Genomic DNA, 23978 nt, shown 5'->3' with positions numbered 1-23978 from the left:
GATGTTGTGTTTAGCTGGACATGGAGTGGGCACGGCTCTGCCCGTGCTGGCTGGGAGGGAGGAAGGGGAGCTGGTGGGGCTAGAGGTGGGCACGGAGCCCAGGAGCTGCTGTGCCGGTGCCACGGTGGCTGCGATGCCGCTCTTTAGGCAGGGTGAGGGGGGCATCTCCCCTTCTTGTCTTTTTATAACTAAGGAAATAATTTTTACATTGTATCAAAGAAGAAGGAAAAAATCAAACATGCTCACAGAGACAATGGAATCAAACACAGCCGAAGTGATCTTACGTTGAATAAACTCTGAAAACACATGTGAATCTGTCATCTGCTTTACTTTTATCTGTTATCTTAACATTTTATCTGTTATTTGCTTTACTTTTTGACCCCTTACAACTTTGAAAAGGGCACAGTTTCAGCCCCACCTGCAGAACAAGACTGCAGACCCTGGGGAGTGTCCTAAAGGAGGTTTCTCTCCTCCAGAGCAGGGTTAGCAGGATGTCTTTTATCACTTTCAATCACAAACATCCTTGATCCAGCTTTACCACAGCTATTAGTCACTTGGGCTTTCAGTCTATCAAAATCACCAGAACTCTTGTACTCACATCCTTCCAACTGGTATCAAAAGCCTGTATTATTTACCTATTAGTGCCATTGATTTTCTGCCTCTCCAGGTAGAATCTCCATTTCTGCATCTTTGATTTCTCTTCTCAACTCTTCCCAGTTTCCCTTTCTGAGTCTTGCACCTTCCCTTGATTTTCTCTAGGTGCTCAGCAGTGCCCTGGGCGATGCTCTCCAATGCTTTTCTAAAGTTTACAAGTAACTGGCTTTCTTATCAAGGACAAGCCACTACCTGATAACTGCTTCACTGGGGGTTAAACTCCTGCTGCATTATTTCCATTCACCTTCCCCCCTCCTGACTATTCTTACAAATTTAGTTACAAAGCTGAGTGCTCTGGTGACTGAAGCTGTTCAGTTCACTTTTTGTTCCTGATCAAACATACAGACACTGCAGTAGTACTGTATGATCCTGACCCAATGGATTCATTAAATATCCTTGTAAAAAAACTACATTTAAAACAAACCTCTTTTTCAGTATTCTAGCTTGGAGATTAATGAGTCTCCTTACACACACCTCAAATTGCTTCTCTCCCTGGTTGCCAAAACCAGTTTTTTATACTCTCCGGTTTATAGGTAAGTTCAAGTAATTCAAAGAACCAACCAACCAACCAAACCTACTTTCAAATGAATTATAAAACAGCTTTCTCTCTGCAGTATCTGATCCTGTGCCTGTCATGCTCTATGTGCACTGCTGGACCAATTGCTTGGACCAAGATTAGAGTCAATACCAAAGCAAATCCAGAGCTGAGATTTAAGTGTAAGCAGTCTGTTTTACCTCAAAATAAGGCAAGAACCCCCCAAAATTTTTTCCTCATTATTTTCAAATTTCTCCCAATATAGTTGCACATACCAAGCACTTCACTCACTTGTGTAGATTATTTAAAAGAAAAAAGCCCCATCATCATCACGATCTCTACCTACTTTGCCACAATGCAGGTGTGTCTGTTAATTCTAATTTCCAATTCAGTACCAGGATTAGTTCAAATAATTTAATTATTCCTCCAAATGCTTTACCAAAACAAAGACAGGATGGACTTCATTTCAAAATATACACCAAGAGGAAGTGAAAAAAAAAAATCCAATTTAAAAATCCATTAAAATTCCAAATGCTTTTTTTTTCCTAAAACATGAACTTGCATCTTTCATAAGAAAAACAAGTGGGAGCCCCCTAGTACAGAAAGCACATCCCAAGTGCTTGGGCTCCCCACACAGCCCAGACTGGGATGGGATTCAGCACATTTTCACAGAGGTCTGGCACACAGCAGCAGCACACTCAGAAACATTTGTAAGAAAAATTAAAAAGCCCAGATGGTGTTGCTAGAAAGCTTGTTTGATGGCAACTTCAATCCATTACAGGTCTCCCAACAATAAAGTCCATTGTTCCTGGAGGCAAACAGAATGCACCAACTCCAGCATCTCTGTCAGGAACGGGGGCAGAACCGGATGAACATGGACTGACACAAAAGGGGTTTTACAGTAGGGTCTGTACAGCCAGATACAATGGCTCATCTTTAGAGCAGCGAGGTTCAAGCCTTCCATCCACAAATTAATGCCAAGGAATGAGGGGACAGTAATACAAGAGTGGTTGGTGCCATCAGGAAGTTCCAAACCTTTTCTCCTGTGCACTCAGAAGATCACTTGTGTTTCAAAAAAGCCTTTTTAGTTCTCCTTAAGAGTTTTTTTGGGGGGGGGATGAGGTCATTGCTTATTTATGTTGTCTTCCCAAGTTCAATTTTCTTCTGGATGGCACGTGCTGAGTGATAGATCAAGGAGTCAATGAAACCTGCAACTAAAGGGAAAAAACAAATGGATCAAGCCAGACATGCCTCAAAGAGAGAACAACTCCCAAGGAAAGAAAACACCTCTCCCATTTCTTGCTCATTTCACAGTAATCTTGAAAGTAAACTATTCTGTCACATACTACCCTTGATGGCTGCTCTTTATCAGAAACTGCAATGCACACCCACCTAGGACACAAAGCAAACCAAACCACTGCCTTTGGTGCTCTCTGCAGTATTTTCCCCAAATCTTCCCAGCCCTGAAGAAGCCTATTAATTCAATGTTTGTTTGGCACCACAGAAAAAAACTCAGAATGGATCTACTGCACCACAAACCCCTGACAATCCTGCATCCACCATTTCACAGGACAGGAACCCTGAGCTCCTGCCTTGGAGGGAACACAGGGAGCCTTTTTTTCAATGCTTTTATGAAGCTTCATGTTCTTTTTTCTTTTATTCAACACCTCAATACAAGGAATAAGTAAGTGATTAGTTGGCCCTACACAAGGACACACACTCATGGAGCTGAGCAGATACTGATTAGCTACTCCAGAAGCCAGCACTGAGAATGAAGTGCAGACACTGAGATGGCTCTGCAGGAACAGCCTCTCCTCACAGGACACTGTCCAGTCCCTACAGAGCACTCGCTGGAGCTCCTGTGTCTGGGAGCACAGTTTGAAACCTCTGGGATGATTACAACCCATGGCAACCTGGGTTCACAGATTTTACTGGCTTTGGTTCCACATGAATCCCACTGTCTGCTTACAGACCCAAGCTGGCCAAGAAAACAGCACAGATGCCTTCATACAGTGTGTGAAAACTAGCTTTGTTTGAGAACAAATGTTCTGTAGAGCATCAAAATGAAATATTATGACAGGTCTAATGAAATGAAATAGTATAATAGATCTACATCATCTACAGCATCTTGTAAGTCTGCAGTGCTAATTACAATCTGATGCTGCTCCTGTGGCTCTGCAGAACATGCTATATCCCCTCCTGAAGGCTGAAATCATCTCTCCTCATCAAACAGGAATTTATTACCAGCCATTCTGACTTCAGAAAGAGTAAGATAGCAAATGTTTGCACTTTAGAAAGAAAAAAGATTGAAAGGTGCAATACCTGTAAATATGCCTCCCACAATGGCACACACTCCAGTGAGAAAGTGAGTAAAGGACCTATAATTTGAACAATCAGCATGAGCTCAGGTAAGGAACAATTCACTAACAAAAACTAATTCATAATGTTCATCATACCACATAAGTATGCATTATCTAAATACTCATAGCTGAAAATTCATAGATTTAAGAATTAATATTGGCTACAGAACGGAGTTTGTCACTGATACTTTTACTGAGCATCACTGAGTAGCATGAAGAGCAAGTACTGAATTTATAAACCTAAAGGATGGACTTTTAATCCCCAAGACATTATCCATTCCTACCCAGACAGAATGTACAGCAGGCTGCTGTAACACAAAAACTAAATCCCTAACTACATGTTAATACATTTTAAGATACAGACATTGTCTGTCCCCCATTATGAACCTCAAATACCAGAGAGCTACAACTCCCCTGCGGTTACACGCCAGTGATTAACCCAGACAGAAGGAAGAGGTTCCACACTGGCTGCAAGATGCAGAAAAGCTACAGCAAATGCAGAGTAAGGAACCCGTTGGACCAGCATGGGTGCTGCTGGAGGTGCTGGTAAGATGGGTATGCTCTGTAAATCTAGCCCTCCCACTAAAAATTAGCCTGAACCAAGAACCATTACATCAGACTTTGCTCCCTGCACCAGTTTACTTTTCCATCCTGATGCTGGATTAAAATGCTTCACATAATAACAGAAAAACCCTCAACCCCTTATGGACGCTCACACGGAGAGGAAGGGCCTCAGGGAGCACCTCTTCCTCCCCACTGACTGGGAAGGGGCTCGGAAGGCTTTCAGGCATTTGCACTCTTCTGTCTAAGTGAGGATGAAGTTTTAAGCTATGCAAAATGACCAAATCAACGAAGGGTGAATGAACTAGACTGAAATGTCCCTTACCTGTGTTTCTCAGTCAGCTTCACCATCATGGGCGACAGTTCATACAGCACAAACACACCAGGCAGACCCTGGTCCCCCAGCAGCCCGTTGGCTATTTTCTCATGTCGTGTGACTGAGAACTGGTTGGTCCTTACCACCTACAAAACACAGGAAACAAACACAGCATTTTTCTGTTAACAGGGAACAGCAGAGGTGACTAAACCATGAGGCCAGTGAAGCACCTCAGTGCAGCCCTGCCCACCCACTCATGGGCGGCCTGAGAGCGGTTACAAGGAGTCAGAAGGAGCTCTATCACAATTGGGTCTATTTTTACTACAGGCTACCAGTTAAAGCCCCAACTAGCCCAAAGTATGAGGGATGCATCAGTCCCCAGGCTGGACTACTTGGTCCCTGCTGGCAAGTAATGGCATAAGCTGTCCCTCTCAACCCCAAGTCCATGTCATCCTCTCCCAGCACGCAGTCCAGCTAAGGATGCTACAGGAGGCAGCAGTGCCGGCAGAAACCTGTAGTTATTCAAGAGTGAGACAAAAGGAAATAACACATAAAGGCAGGAAAGTGCCAGGGCTACAGGACACAGATTGCCCATCTTCACATGAATGAAGATCACCCCTCAGCATTCTTCTGTGCCCTGCCATTCTTCTACACGTTGTTCACACCAGTCCTATTCTTACAGCAAAAAACTTGTGTTTCTGTAAAACAAAATTATGTTTTAATATCCCTAATAAGCTATCTGACACAAACTACGATCCCAGCTGAGAAAGATACTATCCCAGTTTCTTTACCAAATTCCACGTTTGGGGGTCCCAAGTACTGAATGTACAACACAGTCCCTGGTATCCACCTGGCAACACACCTGGATCCAGTTACAGGCAGCATCAAGAATATGAGGAGAAAGTGAAGGCTTTCACTTGCCAAAGTCACAGGAAAAAAGGTACTTACTTCACCATCTACTTTCCTATACACAGTGGGGACCACTTTGACAAAATACTGAAACATCATGGAAGCTATAAGCAAAGACAGAGAGAGACACAATTAATACCCACAATGACCTGGAAAACTTCACTGACAGGTCAGGTAGACACAAACTGGTTTGGTTCAACTTGTCAGGGAACATCTTTCTGCACAACAGCTGCAGGAGGATTTCCAGGACAGAACTGTCTGACATGAGTTTTCCTTTTGCCAAAATGAATCTCGTTCCTCTTCCAACCAAACCCAAAACTACCAGCATTTTGGTCTTGACTAAATGGAAAACCTTCTGCAAACCAATTATCTTGCTACAGTTTTACTAGTAAAACTTATTGAAAATTCTTATTCTAGCACATGAAAAGTCTTGTTTTTAAGAACATAGCCCTAAATGTGTATCCTATATCAACTCCAACTAACATTGCAGTTTACTCCTGTAGAAGCTTGGGATTTATTGTAACAGGAGATGAAAAGGAAGATCTGGATCAGAGAAGAAAAAAACAGGACTACCCTTTCTCAGGTCTGTTGCCTCAGACCAGCCTGTTCCTTAAGTTCTCTTAAGGATAATGGAATGCAGGAGTTGCTTTGAAAACCTATTTTCTATGAAATTCCCTGGAGGGGAAGATTATTCATCCATTTCTATAACAGAAGTAATTCTCACATATAATATCTTTAGCTGCAATACACATAAATTTGACCTGTTATCTATTTCTCCCACTTCTTTACTGGAGCATGTCTTCAGTCCTAATTCTTCAAGAATTTGCCAACTGGTTCTCTAAGGCTCAGGATGAAAAGCTTGAGCTTACAGAGTTCTACCAGCCAGCTACAGGCCCCCTCTCAGGGAATTTGGTACTCCACAGACTAACTACAGCATACTGAGCAGTATACATGCAGTATACATGAACATACTGAGCAGTATGACACTTGTAATTTTTCTGTACTTTCTTTTAGGCACCATTCTCTGATTTGGGTACAAGAATCAAAATCCATGGTGGAAAATTTAAAAGAATTAAAGGAAGAATTTAAAGGATTCAAGTAGGATTAACAATCCCCCCAGCACTTCAAAGTTTTTTTCTCCAAGTTTTATTACATACAGCACCAAGTGCCTGAAAAAACAAACTCTGCAGACTTCAGTGGATCTAAAAAAAATAACTCTGCAGTGGCATGTAAAGTGAGGTGAGGATCTTTCATAGAAAATGCACACAAGCAGTCTTGTGGAAATAAACTCATGCACAGCAGCAGCATGAGGAGAGAATTCCCTTTCATTGTCAAGCCAGCAAATCTGGAGCTATCTAGAAAAGATCAGCAATATTTCAACTTCACTGCAGCTCCTTCAGCTCTTACTGTTGAGTGTGCCAAGGTCAGGCAGACACCACAGCTCTCCAGCAACTACTAATTAGGCCTATTTTCTCTGCCCTGAATCTTCTGGTTCTCTCCTACTGCACGTAGTAGTCAGACAGGGCTCTCCTTGAACTATACCTGAGTAGGCCTTTAATAATGATGTGCTGTCCCTGCTGTGCATCCATGAACACTGAACAGAGAGATCTTTCAGAAAGGTCACAGAATGAAAACATGCTGGCAGATTTGTTCCACATGAATGGAGACAGCTGCTCCAGAAAGAGCACAAGGTGGAGGAGTCCACAGAACACTGTCAGGGTTCTTGTTAAAACTGGGAACTTTTCTCCTGTTGTCTTCTAAAGCTTATTAATATACACACTTAAAAAGGGATTTCTCTCAGCCTGCTTTTACCTTGCTGTGCAGTGACGGCTGTCCCATCCAGAGGGTTCACAATGCCTGGATAATCCCTTCCAAACGAGAGGTGTTTGATATAGTGTGTCATATTGATCTGAAACACAAATGCTCACAACTCAAACAACTGCACAGCACACGGGGGGCAAGGTAAGGGGACTAAAGTTCATGGTTTGTATATTTTTCTGAGCGTGGCTCTAGAACAGAGACAGGTCCTCCTCTGTGCATCCTGACAGTAAAACACTTGGTCTTCTTTTTAATTCACAGGAGATTTCAAGATGTGGGATTTCTCCTTATCCTGCTGGTAGTCCCCAGATCCCCGTGCCCTTCCCTCCCATGCACAGAGCAGGCTCTCCCACCCACTCCTCTCCCTGCCACAGGAGCACCATGCTGTCAGCTGCCTCAGTGGCATAGATATGAGCATAATCTGCTTTTCTCCCAGCACAAGGTAAACTCCAACAGATCCAGAAGCAGTTGTGAAAATGGCAGCCTTAGAAAACTGGGAAGCATAGACTAAGGAGCAAGGCAGGCTCAGGAAGAGGGGAACAGGCTTGCCAAGCAGCATGCAGATGTTCCAGAACATATTTCAGAGCCCTCTGTGAAAGCAGGTGCCAGGTTTTGCTCAGATCCATAAAGCCAAATCTGCCACGATCAAATCACTACACGAGGATGTCAGTGTGGCAACAGGAGGGAAATCCAGAAGGAAAACAGACTAAGAGAACTAGAACACTACCTTGGGACCACTTACATTATCGAGTCCAAAGCTCTGCAGATCATGAACTGCAACAGAAAAATAGTTTAACAATATAGTTCAAATTGTCATAACAAGCATATCTGTCAACCACATTACAGCTGTATACCTCATTTCCATCACGATCTAAAATGGCAAGAAAGCTGCCTGGGATCTGCAGGATCATGGTGTTGATCAACTTCACTGCCTGGGGAGTCACATGCCTTGGCACATGAAGTGGAGCTGAGGACTAGTGAGAATGGCAAAACTTACAGGAATAGCACAGTACCAGAGAAAATGCAGGGCAGCACTTGGGAAGGACCAAACTCAACTAACCTGCTACACTAGATTTACACTGTGTGTGACCCATATTAACAGTTATGGCTATCCAAAAAACCTGTCCCCACAGGGCTCTGCTATGCCTTCCACAGGTAAGCCACCAATTAAGTAGTTTTTTAAAAACTCCTCTCCAACAAGTGATTTACAACTCTGCAATAAAGCGATTTATACATTGAGTTTCTAAAACAGTCTTCCACCAGACCACAGGTTTATTTATCTTTGATCACTGAGGATTATGCTAAGCACAGGTGTACACACTCTAGGTTGCAGGTAAATGTTTAGCTAGTCATAGTTCATTTAACATAAACCAACAGGATATTTAGCCTGCTTAGAGAAGAAACGGGAGGAGGAAACAGAAGATCTTTAAGAGACAGTCACCAAGGACCAGAGACTGTTATTTCTGAAGAAACAAACACAATTCTTCATTTCCCTAACCACAGCTACTAGCCCAGTTAGGCAAAATAAAGAGACCTGTAAAACATCCTAAGTTTGCCAAGAACTCTGTTTATAGAACCAAGATTTCTTCACTGTTTTAGTAACACAGTTTTAACAACTGCTATCTGAAGAATTCTCCCCATCTTGCACTTCTGACCTGAACAACCACAAGGCCTCCTTAGGCTGTGAAATTCAGTCCTGAACCCCTGAAAGGGGATTAACAGCACTTATGGCCATTCAGGACTCTGCCAACAGACATGTGAAGACTCCAAGGAACCAAAGACAGTCACCCAAACATATTGCTCCAAGGTGAGCTAGGACACCAATTTCCAAATTGGGGATGAATTTCATTGAATTTCATGGAGGAAAGTATCTTACAGGAGCACAGTGACAGGAATATTGTGCATGGCAAAAGGATGCATCGTGAAGAGGGGACTGAGGCAGGGAACAACACAGCAAATGTTGCAGCTCAGGGAAGGAGCGAGCAAAGCTGAGAGTCTGAGCCCTCTGCCAGATGTTACTGACTAAAAACACCACATCTCAAGCTGCAGCCACCTTGATTACCCTCAGAAAAATCCAATGGCTTACAAACCCTGGGAAAACTTCCCATGGACTATCCAGAGATTAGCAGGCTCAGTGCAGGAATTCTCAGTAGAAATTCTCTAGCCTGTTGTACAAATGAGATTAAATAATTCTCTCATCTGACTTGAAAAGGCAGAAGTCTCTCCAACGTGTCAGCGTCTCCAACACCTCAGCTGCACAGTGCAGCTAAACATTTGCCAACACTTTAACTCCAACACTGAGATATTAAAACAATTTAAGGCAAGGATTCTCAACCTTTTCCATCTCATTTACCACAGAAGAATGAACTGGGATGGCTCTCCTTTTAGCTTCCAGGAAATCTTCTCAAATCCCAGCCTAGATCAACAGCTTCTCCCAAAGATTTTTGGGCACGGGAAATAACAGAAATGTTAGCTCTGTAGTAAAGTTTTTTGGAGGAAAAAAAGGATACAGCAACACTTACTCTCAACAGCGTGCACTGCAAAAACAAGCAGAGTAGGAGAGAAAAGAGAAATGTTCAGGTCCTTATAACAAAAGATACAGAGATTCAGGTAGAGTAGCATTTCACACTCATACCACAAAGGAGAAGAGTAACATCTTTGCTAGTGTACTTTCTAGGCCATATAAAATGATTCCCTAGCTAGCTAATGGACTCTATATGGTCAAGCAATCATCTAAAGAGTAACAGAGAACCCAAAATGCAGGAATTAATCACCAAAAGGAAAAACACTGTGGGATGTGCATATATGTTAAATGAGCTCTAAAGCAGCATGCCAGACAACAATGCTGGTTATATTTAGATTCTTTTTCAGTCATAAGGTAACATAAAGGTCATTTTAGGAGCAAACAAAGCTATCCAGAAATGCACTCAAGGTTTACATTCACAACATATTAACATTCAAAGCTGGGTAACAAGGTTTTATTCTTAATCAGTCCTGTGCTACTTTCATCCCAGCTGATGCACAGAGAAGGTAACAAACCATGAGGCTGGTTTTGTTCATTCTGTTGCATGATCCCAACAAAGGTGAATACCAGGGAGGATGGGGGGCAGGGGAAATGTATGTTTGGACATTACATCTCAAAGCAGGTCAAGTAAACTCCTTTTTTTCTAATTTCAAAAGCCTGTTCATGTATATTCAACGCTGTGCAATGCATATATTCAACACTAATCCGTAACTGTCATAGACTTACAGGGTCTTACAGACTTATGGGCCTCCAAATCCTTCACAGAGCAATTCTGATCCCCTCTGTCACATCTTAGATCTCTGGTGATGCTTCTACAATAGCATGGGGTTTGCTGTGGAGAAGGTATGGCTGCTCCAGAGGGCTGCTTGACAAATGTCAGGCACTCCCAACAAGTTCAGCTCCAACGGATGACAGTGCAGTGACAAATGAAAATGTCACATCTGTGGTCTCCAAAACAGATTTCATATAAACTTGACAACAGTTTGTCCACCAGAAATGGGTGAGACCTCATGTCCTTCAGCACCAAGACAACCAAACTCTGAAAAGAGTTCACCAGCACAAAAGGTCCTTAGCAATGCTGAGGATGAAGCAAGACTCTCAGCCTCCTGTATTCAATGCAGGGATAAAAACAGTTCCCCAGCAGACACTGCTTTGGGACAGAAGTTAGAATGAGCTCACACATGCTCCTTCTATGGAAGGGATACTGCACAGGTGATCAACAGAGGATTCAGATTTCCTCCACACTGAACTGGTGTCCTTGACTGATGGAGATTGAGTCCCACACCATTTTTTTTTCAAGAATGTTGATGGGCAGACTGGCTCAGATAAGGAACTGGTATCTGTAGAGGTCTGTGCAATAGTAACAGGCCCACAACTAGTAGGGCTACAGGAAACCAATAGGGAGGGAGGCTGCAGTCTCTGCAGAAAAAAACAGTTAGTGTCACTTGCTCTTGGTTGACATTGAGAAGATGCCAAGGGACTTGAAAAATAACAACCAGTCTGCAGTCAAAGACTTGGTATCCTTTTGCAATTCAGCAACTGAAACATTTAAAAGTATGCAAAATAAGAGAGGCTATTAGGGGTCACCCAAGGATGCCTTCAAATATGTTCTGGCTGTCAATCCCTAGCAGAGAAGGAAATAAACCCTCTCTACATAAGCAGAACACCAATGAAGATGTACAACTGACCAGTGGCTTTGTGCTCTTAGAGAGCTAACAAAGCTCCACACCTTTCTAAAGCAAAGCTTGGTGGCTCCAAATAGGCAGCTCCTTTTCCAAGACCATCATCATCTCAAAGGGCAGTTTACCTGCATTTTTCCTTCCACAATCATCACCACAAATGAGGAGGAAAACAAATGGTAATGTCAAAAACAGCTTTGTTCCTACAGTTGACCACGTAGGGTGTAAGAAAACCACAAAATCTGGACCACATACAGACTGCTTCACCCACAGAAATTGTCACAGTCATTGAGAGAGTGTCTTCAGGACAGAGAATGTCCTGAATGTTGTCATCAACACCAGCTTCTTTTCTAAGGAATTGAAGGACTCTCATGAGACATTTTAAGTAATCATGAACCACTGTCAAAAAAGCATGATGGTCAATATCTTTTCTAAAAAACAGTGCTTTTTAGAACCTCAGCAACAGAATGGTCCAAAGATAACCTCAAGGAAGAACTGAGAAACCTCAGCTTCCCCTTGACCAGAAGAAATAGGGCAAAGAGGAAGGAATTGATATGAATATCATCTGTCTCCTGAGGAACCCACCAGTAAGGACTCTTCTGTATGCAGGAAACTCGCTGCCCAGCACTGCAGATGAAGCAGGAGACAGGTATGGACAGACACAGCAGCAGGCCCTGGACCACACACCTCAGAGCTTCAACAGCTCCCAGTCACTCCTCTTTCCTCTGAGACAGGAAGAGAAGAGAGAAGGTAGGAGCTGCTGCAAAGAAAACAGCTCTGATATCCAGTCACAAAGAGGCACAGCTGGTGCTAGAGACTGTCCTTACAGAGGCACAAGTGAAAGGCAGAACTTCACCAAAACATGTAGCAGATGCACGAACCAAATCTCATCTCTCTCAATCCTCACCTAAAATCTCAGGTTAGGATTCAAAGCCTAAACAGACAAAAGTGAAGCAACTCCAACCTCAGCTAGAACCAAATGAATAAGCAGGAGAGTGCAGGAGAGCCAGAACTACTAGTTTCATTGCCAAAAAATCTGATTGGAAGTGCTCCAGTCCTCCTCACAATCTCCTTCAATCCTCCTCCTAATGACCTGGGATTCTCAGTGCAACTGGACCACAGATGAGCTGAGGAACAGGACAAGATCATTTGCAGCCAGTGTGACATGCAGCAGCTGGGGCTCTTCTCTGACACTGGTGATGTAGCATCACAGTGCAGGCCTAAAGCAACCAGTGTGCAAAGCTTCCACTCACTTGGGATGAAAATCAGCCTCACTGCTTGCTTCAAAAGCAACACATTTCCAAAGCTTCAGCTCGGATGCTCTGGGAACACAGCATGTGAAGCACAGAGATGGAGCATCTGTCCAAGAAGTGCAAGTATTATATTTATGCACTAGCTATAAGTTAATTAACCATTACAGATGGCACAAAGGCATAAGATCAGCTGTGGGAATCATCCTAGAGAGGACAATTCTGATGACCTGAGATGAGGAATTAGTAGTAATACACACTAAAACATCTAGTAGCAGTTAAAAAAAAAGAAAATATGAACAAAGCCTATGTTGCAGAAATATTTCTAGTAGTAAAGTGATCAGCCTCCAATGGAGAGCTGAGAACACAGCACCTCCTTATGCAAATAAAAAAGTATAAAGATTGTGCTACACATAACTGAAGATAAATAACTAAACAGAAATAAAATTGCACCTTATACAGTGCTGGTTCTGGTCTGCATGTGTGTCAGCCCTGTGTCTTCTCTTACTTCTTATTTTACTCTCTGAAAAAAAAAGCCATTTCAACTTGCTTTTCCCCAGGAGAGAAGTTTGAAGATGTTAACACCAAGCACACGAGTTCAGAACCTCAGATCAGGGTCACATTTGGAGTCAGATCTACAAAGTGCTGCTGAATAGGAGCCTTGGCACTGTCACAGCAGTGCCTCTGCCCATTCTCTGGCTGCAGATCTATGAAACAACAGGAAACCTCAGGAGAAGGGGGCAGGAACAGTGCAAGAAACTGAAAAGCTGGTGTGCAAGCTTCAGTGTTTGAAAAGCACCAGAAAATAAAACTGTGGACTCAGGTCCAACCATCAGCTGTACAAACGTGGTACAGATACTCCAGTGGGAGGCAAGGAGAGTGGTGCAATGGACTGAACTTTCCACAGTTTCCTTCACCCCCATCTTCTCTACTGATTCACATCACTGGGGAAGGAGGGAGCAAAACTACCGTCAGTCATTACAGTTCTGCACCAAACAGGCCCAGTAAAATTATTATTTTTAGTGTATTGCTAATGTGATTTTTGACAGTAATAGTTTGGAATATTCAGACCTCTCTTAGACATTCAACTGTGTGACATTCTGTCAAGTGTATTAACAGGACTGAGCATTAAAGGAGACCTTAGTGAAGGGATGAAACATCACATACATGTAAGTTTTCGTGTGGAACAACAATCCAAATGAGATCTTTTCATGTGAGTTCTGGAAATATCTCACACATCTCTGTCCTCTAATATTAGTCAAATTCTTTATATGTAATTAAAGGGGGAAAAACCCAAAGGATTGTGAAGAAAGGTTATACTGAAGTATGTACAACACAATGACCAAGCTCTCAGCTGCCCATTTCCCTTACAATTTCAGGGAAAATTCCTTGTGTTTTGGTTAGTACCATGAAAACACTGACAAGGAAAAGGCTGTGTAAAAAGCGAAATCACATGTTACAAGTAACTAGGAAAGCAAGAGAGAACAAAAGAAGAAAATCATTAGGCCACTGCCTACATCATGCTTAGCCTGGACCTGAATTCTGGGTGCAGTCTGGCACCTGCAGACAGAGCTGAACTGAAAGAGGTTGAGAAATCCTGCAAGGAAGCTCAGAGGTTGAATGGCTTCCACAAAGGACCATCTGCATAAGCTGTGACTTTCCTGCTAGGGAAAGACATGACCTGAGCCTGGCACAGGGAAGGTCTAGGACACCCTGAGAGGCAGGGAGAGAGCATGCAGTGACCACACACTCTTTTCCCAGAGAGGAAGAGGCCAGTGGGAACAAGGAAACGAGTGGATGTGTTTTGCAGGTTGGCAGTAACTATACAGCCCTTTTGGGTTTTACCTATATTTTCCCACTAAATTTTCAATTCAGCTGTGTAAGACTTCTGGGGGATATGGAATTAGAGAGCTTTCCTGACCTCATCTCCTCCTCTCTGTACACAAAGTACTTGCTTTCAGGCAGCCAGTCTGCATTCCTGCCTGCCACAGAGAGCAGATGCAATGCAGAGATACTTCTCCTTAACTTGGATACATGCTGTGACAGTGTCAATCCTGGCTGTAGTAAGGTTGCTGTTGCCATGCTAGTTTAAGCACACAAAGCAAATTTTGCCACAATAAATGAAATATTTTTTTAAGAACAATCAATACTTTGGGGAAAACCAGGCTTTTTTCACTGTTGTTGTTTGCACAAAATTGCTTCTTCATCTGTAGAAACTGTGCTCAAAAGTTTGTTTGTTCTTCTCCAAATACACCAGTTGCTGACATTGCATTCTCACCTAACCTTCACCTCAGTGGTACAGGTTAAACTGGAGTGAGTGACAGAAGGGAAGAAACTCAGGCTGACACATTACAGTTCTTTGTGAAACCTTTGTGAAATTTCAAGCTTCAAAACCTTGATCAAGGGAAAAGATGGATTTGATGGGTTCAGTGGATGGTCACATCCAAAGGGTAGTTAGTGGTCCATGGCTCAATGTCCAGATGAAGATCAGTGGCAAGTCCGTTCCTCAGGGATCCACGCTGGGAACAGTAATGTTTAATATCCTCATCAATGGCACTGACAGTGGGATTGAGTGCACCCTCAGCCAGGCTGCAGATGATACCAAGCTGATGAGTGAGGCTGACATGCTTGAGGGGTGAGATGCTATCCAGAGAGACCTGTACAAGCTTGAGAAGTGGGGCCTCATGAGCCTCATGAGGTTTAACGTGACCAAGTGCTGGTGCTGCACCTGGGCTGGGGCAATCCCTGCTATCAATACAGGCTGGTGGATGAACAAGTCAAAACCAGCCATGGGGAGATGGAGTTGAGGGTGTTGGTGGACAAGAAGCTCAACACAGCCCAGCCATGTGCAGTCCAGAAAACACCTGCACCCTGGGCTCATCCCCAGCAGCGTGGGCAGCAGGGGAGGGGGCGGATTCTCCCGCTCTATTCCACTCAGGTGAGACCTCACCTGCAGTGCTGCCTCCAGCTGTGGGGTCCCCAGTACAGGAAAAATGTGGACCTGCTGGAGTGAGATGAGGCTGGAGCCCCTCTGCTCTGGAGCCAGGCTGGGAGAGCTGGGAGTGTTCACCTGGAGAAGAGGAGCTCCAGGGAGACCTGAGAGCCCCTTCCAGTGCCTAAAGGGGCCTTACAAGAAAGATGGAGACAGACTTTTTATCAGGGCCTGTTGTGATAGGACAAGGGGCAATGGTTTTAAACTAAAAAAGTGTAGACTCAAACTAGATATAAGGAGGTAATTGTATGTGCCAAAGGTGATGAGGCCCTGGCACAGGTTGCCCAGAGAGGTGGTGGATGCCCAGTTCCTGGAAGGGATTCAAGGCCAGGCTGGAAGGGGCTCTGAGCAACCTGGTCTAGTGGAAGGTGTCCCTGCCCATTACAGGGGGGTTGGACTAGCTGGCCTTTAAAGGTCCCTTCCAACTCAAACCATTCCATGATTCTATAAACAACCTCTATTGCTCTGGCCACTGTGTATTTATATATATATATATCTCTCTATATATCTCTGAGGAAGTCCTTCACAACTTAAATTTTACTCTGAGAGTCCTAAATGGCAGAAAATACCCCTTCCAGAGGTACTGGTACTCAGGTCCTGGACTGAACACCTCACTTGAGGCTGTTTTACTGCAGAGCAGCAAAGTTTTGCAGAACTGAGAGACTGCCCAGAAACATTCCCTCCCAAGTTCTTCCATGCCCATGTGGCAGCATCTCTAGAAACCACTTTTCTGTTTGTCCATGATAGTTCTAAACCTTTGTAACAAAACTTCACCATCCTCCCCACTGAAGCAGTGGTGTTGTTACTACGTACAGCAATGCGAAGATATGAAAAGAAAATGATCAGACACACTTGAAAGCAAAAGGTCACAATAAGCTGGAAAAGAAAATACTTTACCATGCACATGAGACTGTTGGAAACTTTTTCCTGGTGCAAAGTGGAAATTTCCAGCTACCTGCAGGAGAGAGTAACCTTTCATTAAATGGTCCAAGTCTATGTAAGTAAAGTCATTGTACTGGTGTTTGGATTTTTAAGACACCAAACAACTAATTTTCATAGGTGACAGTGTCAGCAGACATTATTAAATAGAGGTATGAATTTCCCCTGTTCCTCACAGGCAGTGACACTGAAAGCCATAATTACATACTGATGTGGATAACTGCTGTTCTATGCAGATTATTCAGTGGACATAAAAATGGGGAGAAGGAGGAGTTAACTCCCAGTAGGAGGGAATGGACTGGTGCAGCAGGAAATACAAAGCAGTATCAAAGAAAAGGAGTGGAAAAAGTAACTGAGAGTGAGCAGGGTAAGAAAACACTTAACATAATAATCAACAGTGATCCAATGTATACACCCATGAAAATAAGCTGCATGCAAAAATAAAGCACTAAACCTCCCATAAAAAAAAAATAAATCCCAAACAAAAAAAACCAAACAAAAAACCCCAAAAGATAAGCTGTTAAAATTTAATCCTGGACTTTAAAAGGGATGTGGATATTAGGTACCAATGCTCCCTGACACTTATTAGCAATCATATACATGCAAAAAAAAGAGTTTGAAATACAACAAACAAAAAAATAGCCTAGGTTTGACTTCCAGAAGGCACTTGGGTATGTAACCTGTGTGTTCTGGTTTGGGTAACCTGCCAAACGGGAGGGTGGTCACCTGGTGCATCTTGTGCATTTTCAGAGATCACTTGCAAAAACCACCTCTCAGCATTTTCAGCTTTGACAACCAACTCCAATAGCTTTGCTTCCACTCTTTTTCTAAAGAAGATAACACTTTACTCTCCAGGACCTCTGTGGGCAAGTTGTTGGTTCCTGCTATCGCCAGCATCTGATTTAAGACTAGAAAGGTAGTTGGGACAATTCAAGCTCAAAGAAGCTGCCTCTCCTCCTCCAGAAATCTCAGCAAAAAGACTCAGTACCCAGGTGGGAGAAAAAGATAAACCTCTCCAGCTGCCATGTTTCCTACCAGCCCACAGAACACAAACCAGAATTAGCTTCCCACCGCTTTTCCTGACTCCCCTCCTGAACCCCATGACAGGTACAGGGACCTTGCTGATCCCAGAGGTTATTCTCTGACAGATTTAAACCTGGAAAAGGAGAGGAATGTCCCAACTCTGCCTTTTCATAGTCTTCACCATCATGCAGCAGGTTCATAGCAAAAGCTCTCTCTCACCTTGTTGACCTCTAGGAAACCATACACTTGGCAGCCCTCATTCTTCTGCTCTTGCATTTTCTGGCTAAACCCTTCCCTCTTGCACTGCTCTATGCTATCCGGGTTCTTGAAGGCCCAGCCTCGCCGCCTGTATGCTTCTCTGACATCATCACAAGTATTACAACACCTGCAAAAAGCACAAGCACCATCTTACCATCTTTATCGCTAACAAGAGATGCTCCAGCTCAGGACTTGAGTCCTTGGTGGATCCTTCTTCAACAAAGCAATAAAGCAAACGCTGGGGACTGGACACTGAAAGGTCGCTTAATGCTCCCGAAGGAGCTCGAGCTTTTGATGCACCTTTTGAGATTTTGAGGTGAGGGTTCAAGCTCTTTGAATGCAGGACTGGAGTCTTAAGAGGGCTCTGCCTGCCCATTTACACAGCCAAGGCAGCCCTCGGCCACACAAACAACATCAGTGTCCCACAGCTATGAGCAGTTTGGAGCTTCCTCATGTGAACAAAACATCTCTCTGTTTCTATTCCTCCTTTCCTCTGTCTTTAGGCCAAGATATTGGGCCAAAAGGGAAGTTTAATTGCAAACTTTCTTTGTGCTTTTCTACCTCTGGATAACAACTTGGTTACCAGAAAAAAAAAACAGGTTTCTTCCTTGGTTCCATGTTTTGCTCGACTAAAGATAAGTTGAAGGCAGGAATTCTGAATCCCTCAACATGGAAACATCTCTGGGGAAGAATGCAACTTGACAGATGAGACAAACCAAGTTACTAACAAGCCAAAAATAGCCAAAGTTAGTCCAGAACATATGGACTATCATGGATCCATTCTTACAGGAATTTGCAGGTAGGAGGAATGAGAAACACCAAAAGACACTCATTGTTTGTGCATGTGATAGATATCTGACCTTTGCTCCTGTAAGGATGCAAGGCCAGCAGCAGAGGTGAGAAGGCAAGGCCATAACCAGGTTTTATGTCAAGACAGCTCATGTAACAGTGAAATCATTTACACACCTCCCCTCTGGACACTAAATAAACCCAGAAAATATCTCATCTGCTGAGATACAATCTCTTGCACAAGCTGCTTAAACAGGCATGTAGACAATCCAGACAACCTAACTGCACCTTCTTAACCACCATGAGTGCAGCTTTCAAAGGTATAGCCAAACCACAACAGCCCTCCTTACTCTCCGAACACATGCCCAGGAGGAGGATTTCATTGCACAGACCTGCACAGGTATTTGGAAAAAAAATACACGTGCAACATACCTGAATGTATGAATTCAAGTGCTAAGAAGATAGGAAAAAGGTGTAAAGGTTACCGAATGTCCTCCGACTCTGCCCCGTAACAGCTCTCGCAGCGATCAGCATCCAAAGAATTTGGATCAAACACTTTTTCTTCTTCTTTCCCCAGCTCTAAGAGAGAAGAGGATTCAGAGTGATGAGGAACGTCTAGAAACTCTGTCTTGTACGCTTTTTCTGCTCTATACACAATGATTGTTCCACACACAATGTGCAGCTGCACATCCTGCACCCAAAGCCCACCTGAAATGGTATGTACAGAGCCTGCTGAGGTGTGAAGTAAAACAAGAAGGAGCATTTGTCATCTCAAGAACAGCCTCCATGGAAAGAACTGGCTATCTGTAAGCCTTGCTGGAGCATCAATCAGACATTACTTGCATAAAGATTTTCCTAAAATATTGTCTAAAGTAGACCCAATCAGTACATCATGACTGATGCAGGACCCGCTTCACAACACACTGAACAGTTTTTGTCCCCAGGCATTACATTTGCAGCATCAGAACCCATGAGGGCTGCTAAGCAACACAGCAGTAAGACCACTATCACCACTATTCCCATGACAACTGGAGACTGCCAACTGTTCAGCTCTTGGCTTAGTTTAGCCTTTCAATATCAACAACAGAAACGTTAAAGCTGAGTGATACAAAGCTACACATTTGGTCATGCCGATACGTAGAACCACACTGACTCCCAGAAAAGGGAATAAGGAGCTCACGTTTTGGAAGGGAAAAGCCAGAACAGTATTACTGTGAGGTTGCAATGCTTTGCCAGAATCATTTCTAGTTCGTATCGAAGTACAATGACAAGTCATAACACGTAAAAAATGTACAGGACAGGTTTACGAAGCCAAGAATCACTTATTACAGCCTGTAACCAATAAATCAACTCAAATATATTTATCAGGTATCCGTTAACACATATAAAGTTAATAACATGCAAGTTTAGGCCTAAGGGTCAAGTCACTGGAGCCTTCCCTGGAAAGAGGCTCTTTCCTCGAACCATCTGTCCATCTACTGTGATTTAAAGATACAAACAAAGCCAAGTATTGTCAGAACAGCTGCTTGATTTTTAGTCACAAAAGACCACTAACTGAGCACTTTATTCCTCAAATGCATCTATGGGTCCTTGTCATAATTTCAGAGGGACCAAGCAAAGATTTCCTTGCAAAAGTAGGGAGTATAAAAGTAGTTTAATAGATTCGTGTGCTACAAACTCTTCAAGACTTTGTGGCATTTAAAAACTCTACAGCTGTCACTTGTTCCTGTGAATCTCAAAACAGGCATAGAGTGGGAAGGCTACCAGAGCATCCATCCAGGACAGGCAGAACAGCATCTTACCATGTCTCTCTGCCTCTGGTGTCACACGATTGCCAGCTTTATCCAAACGCTGTTTAAACAGATTGTGCTCTACATCCAGCTGCTGCTCTCCTGCTACGTCCATGGCATCGATGCTCAGATCTGAAACCAACGAGCAAGGAAAGTGGTCTATAAACACACGTTTGTTATGGGCTCATCTAGCCTCTTAAGCCCTCGCCAAGGATGAAAATCATCCTCAGTTTTCACAAGTCTGACTCACAAGCACAAGGCATATGTGGAAAAATAACATCTAGATTGATCTTCAGTTTATCTCCCCTTGATTTGTCAACGTACAATTCCGGATGAACCTGGGAACAAAGAAAAAAACAGAGCTCCGTTTCACTCGAAGCAAATCAAAAGGCCCTTTCGCTCGAGTGCTCTGGCCCAGCAGCTGATTTTAAAGACAAGGTATTTGCCAGACACCTGAGCTGCTGCCACCCACACGGCAGCTCAGCGCTTGCCACTTGCAGTGGCGCTAAAAAAGAGAATAACTGGGAGATGTCTGAACGTGTGGAGGGGCCGGGGGTCCCGCGCTCGCTCCCCCTTCCTGGCCGGGCACGGTGGGCTGCTCGCAGGCGGTGCGGCGAGTCCAGCGCTCCCCTCGCCGGGGAAGGCAGCCCGACCCCCAGGGGAACGCCGCGAACCTGCGCCGGCAAAGCCGCCCCTGGGCCGCCCCGGGGCCGGGACTCACCTCCTTGGTGAGGTAGTACTGCAGCTCCGAGAAGAAAAGCAGCACCATGATGAGCCCGCTGACAGCCGTCACTGCCGGGGAGAGGAGAACCGCCGTCAGCGCCGCCGCCCGCCCGCCGCCGGCCCGCCAGGGCCCCCCGGCCGCCCGCAGCCCCTCGCTCACCCAGCGCTCCCCCGCACGTCTTGACCCGAAAGTCTTCCAGGGTCTTGGGGAAGGCGTCGAAGCGCTTCAGCCGCCACAGCGAGTCCATGACGCCGCGCGGCCCGGAACAGGACGGTCCTTCCGGGGCCGGGCTCGCCCGCGGGCCCGCCCCTGGCGGAGAGCGGCTCGGCCTGCCCGGGACAGCCGCTCCATCCCGGCCCGGAGCGCTGCGGCTGGGCTCTGAGCCCCTTTGCAGAGCTGTGCCCCCGGCCGGCTGTCGCGGTAACAACGCGGAAAGCAGAGCGTCCCGGCAAAGTCCGAGTGCTTTGGAGGGAAAAAGAGAAGGGAAAAGGAAGAGAGAGAAAAGATAGGAAAGGGGACAGGGAAAGCAAACCTCCCCCCTTAATTCTCTCTCCCAGCTTCGATCCCTGCCGTGCTCTCTCCACCCCTTCATTCCATAACACCTCAGATTCCCGTTTCTCATCACAGGGAACAGCGCTGCCCTCAAGAGGGGAAATCCCACAACAGCTCAGAATAACCTCAATAGGCCAGGGAAAAACAAGACTAATCTTTTCTTGAATAAACTTTTTATTGCAAAATATTAAACCCCCTATTTCTAAGAGATGTTTCAAAACGCAAACACAACATTTCCCACAGCCCAACATAACCCCTGTGTGGGAAGGGCACAAGATAGGAGCCCCGTGATGCTGCAGCTGCTCCTCTACAGGAAATCAGTGCTCAGAGGCTGCTCCAGTTCTGTCTCTGCCTCCAGAGCAGCAGCGTTGGGCTCCCTGCGTGCAGCTGCCGAGGAACTGCACAGCTCTCGATGTCATCCTGGCTGTGGTGTCAGTCTTGTGCCAGTCAAAATCAGAGCAGGCTCTCTCAGAAGGTGCTTTCATGGCAGCTGAGCCAACATGACAAGGTGCTGCTTCTGGAAGGACAGCTGTCTCCCTGCTCCCTTCTCCCCAAACACACAGACCCACTGCTTTCTCCCTCCCCTGCTCCCAGGGGCAGACCTGCCCTTTCTCCTGCATAGCCTCAGTTCTCCTCAGCCCCTTTCACAAGGACAGGTGCTGTTGGGACTTTCTCTCTTTAGCTTCACAGCCTGACCATACACACAGCTTGTGTGGGATCTGTACCAATGCCTGGAGTCTGGGAGAAGCTCGGCCCCCAGGGCTTCTTGTTCTACACCCAGGCCTGGATTCTCCCCTGAGAAAATTATTGCAGCTCCCAGTGGTTAATCTGAGGCTCTGGCTCTGAGTTTTACAAGTGCAAGTGGGGGATGTGTCTGGGGAGCGTGCAGAGGGAGGGGAAGGCTGACACGTGCAGGTCTTTGGTGTTTCCATAACAATCTGTGTTACTCGGGCCCTGGTTATAACCGGTATGTAGTGCACCAGTCTGGGAATTGCAAGTAGCGTTCAATAACAGCAATGAGAGGGAACAAATCTGGATGTTTCAAATCTTGAAAGCAGAGGCACTATAATGAAACAACTGAGCAAGTACATCTGTTTGGCATTAACTCTCCTTTGCACTGTCAATTCACCTTCTTCAGGAATGCCTCACACTGCTCTGTGTCTCTCCTAAGCTCGTTAGTATCAATATTAATGTGTTTTTCAGGCCCCTGCCATCTGACACTTATTACATCAGAGATGTTCGTGCCACTGCAGTTCAAGGTCTCTTATTTTTTTGCTTGAAAGTCTTGTGTACTTTGTTATGAACATTACACTCATTAGGAAGCTGACAAATACATTCGAGCATAGTGAGAAAATGTTAAAGTGGAAGTATTGTTAAGATACCCGACCAACTAAAAACATGTTTCATCTAGAACAGCTGAGTGGAGACTGAATGGAGCAAGTCCTGGTGTCAAATGTGCAGTCTGAGAAAGGTTTGATGAAATGCATCCTACAAAGAGAACTGCCAGCACCTCTCAGTAGTGTCAGAAGAGCTGTTGGTCAGATCTGCATTTCTGCAGCCAACTTTACCTTGGATTTACTTAAGGAAACTCTGTGCACGTTGAAATCCTGAACACTGAAATTCACATCCACATTTGCTCTGTGTGAAACAAAGTCCATTTCTCTTACTTCCTACTTCGTTCATCAACAGAAAAAAACTGAGTAAGAATTGAAATCTGTGTCATGTTCTGTACAGCTGCTACCAGAGAGGATGAGAAGGACAATCTGCTGCTGTTCTATCAGGCCACAGATCTCTGCACCTCCAGAGATGGAGCAAAGTCCTCTGTCTGGCCTCAGGGTTCATGCCACAGACCACACACAGTCTGGGGTGGGGTGGTTTGGTTATGTTACTTCAGACTTCAGACCCATTATTGGCAGTCCCATTGAAGATGTGTTTCATGCCATAGAAGAATCTACCAGGTGGAATGAAGTGTAATGGTTTAAAATTAATCCTAGTTGGCCTATTACTTGTGGTTATTTTCAACCCACTTTCAATGGGCTGGTTTTGCAAGTTGGAATATGAAGTAAAGGAAGTTTCTCTAGATAATGCTGTACCCCCCATCTTGTCAGATGCAGAAATGGGCCAGAATCCAGCATTTCAAGTGTGATTTTGGGGTCCTGCACCATAGGAGAGACAGGATTTTGCCAGTGTCTGCTTGGAGCAGACATAATAGATGGGGAAGTGTTTGCAGGGGCTCCCCTGAGAGGGAATCCTGGGGTTCCCTGTCAGCACCATCATTGTGTAAGTCAGGCTGGGATGAGCAGCA

General features: G+C 44.6%; 1 protein-coding gene across 2 annotated transcripts; it reads right to left on the bottom strand.

Moving 5' to 3' along the window:
• Window positions 1–311: 311 nt before the first annotated feature.
• Window positions 312–21416, bottom strand: ERGIC3 (ERGIC and golgi 3). 2 transcript variants are annotated; one of them, XM_027704677.1, is made up of 14 exons: window positions 21281–21416; window positions 21119–21189; window positions 20648–20735; window positions 20410–20529; window positions 19093–19186; window positions 17780–17945; window positions 16496–16553; window positions 9676–9690; window positions 7896–7927; window positions 7148–7244; window positions 5375–5439; window positions 4436–4572; window positions 3512–3567; window positions 312–2403 (listed from the first exon to the last, which is right to left on the bottom strand). In XM_027704677.1, exons 1-14 carry the CDS (start codon window positions 21366–21368, stop codon window positions 2324–2326), a joined length of 1167 nt encoding a protein of 388 aa, XP_027560478.1. In that variant the 5' UTR covers window positions 21369–21416; the 3' UTR covers window positions 312–2323. The 2 variants fall into 2 exon arrangements, with proteins under 2 accessions (XP_027560478.1, XP_027560479.1); XM_027704678.1 differs by lacking the exon at window positions 9676–9690.
• Between the last annotated feature and the right edge of the window lie 2562 nt (window positions 21417–23978).

Source organism: Neopelma chrysocephalum, unplaced genomic scaffold (assembly GCF_003984885.1).
Source record: "Neopelma chrysocephalum unplaced genomic scaffold, ASM398488v2 Primary Assembly neopelma1_286, whole genome shotgun sequence".
In the NCBI taxonomy this organism is placed as follows: domain Eukaryota; kingdom Metazoa; phylum Chordata; class Aves; order Passeriformes; family Pipridae; genus Neopelma; species Neopelma chrysocephalum.
The sequence above is the reverse complement of the archived record's forward strand: the minus strand, read 5'-3'. Positions and strand labels throughout refer to the sequence as shown.

Excerpts from the sequence above, each read along its gene's own strand:
- ERGIC3 (XM_027704677.1), bottom strand. The coding sequence starts at position 21,368 with ATGGACTCGCTGTGGCGGCTGAAGCGCTTCGACGCCTTCCCCAAGACC. Across the intron at positions 5,440-7,147 it reads AGCCGTCACTGCACAGCAAG|CTTCCATGATGTTTCAGTAT; the intron begins GTAAAAGCAGGC and ends CTTTGCTTATAG. Across the intron at positions 3,568-4,435 it reads AAGCTGACTGAGAAACACAG|GTCCTTTACTCACTTTCTCA; the intron begins GTAAGGGACATT and ends TTCAAATTATAG.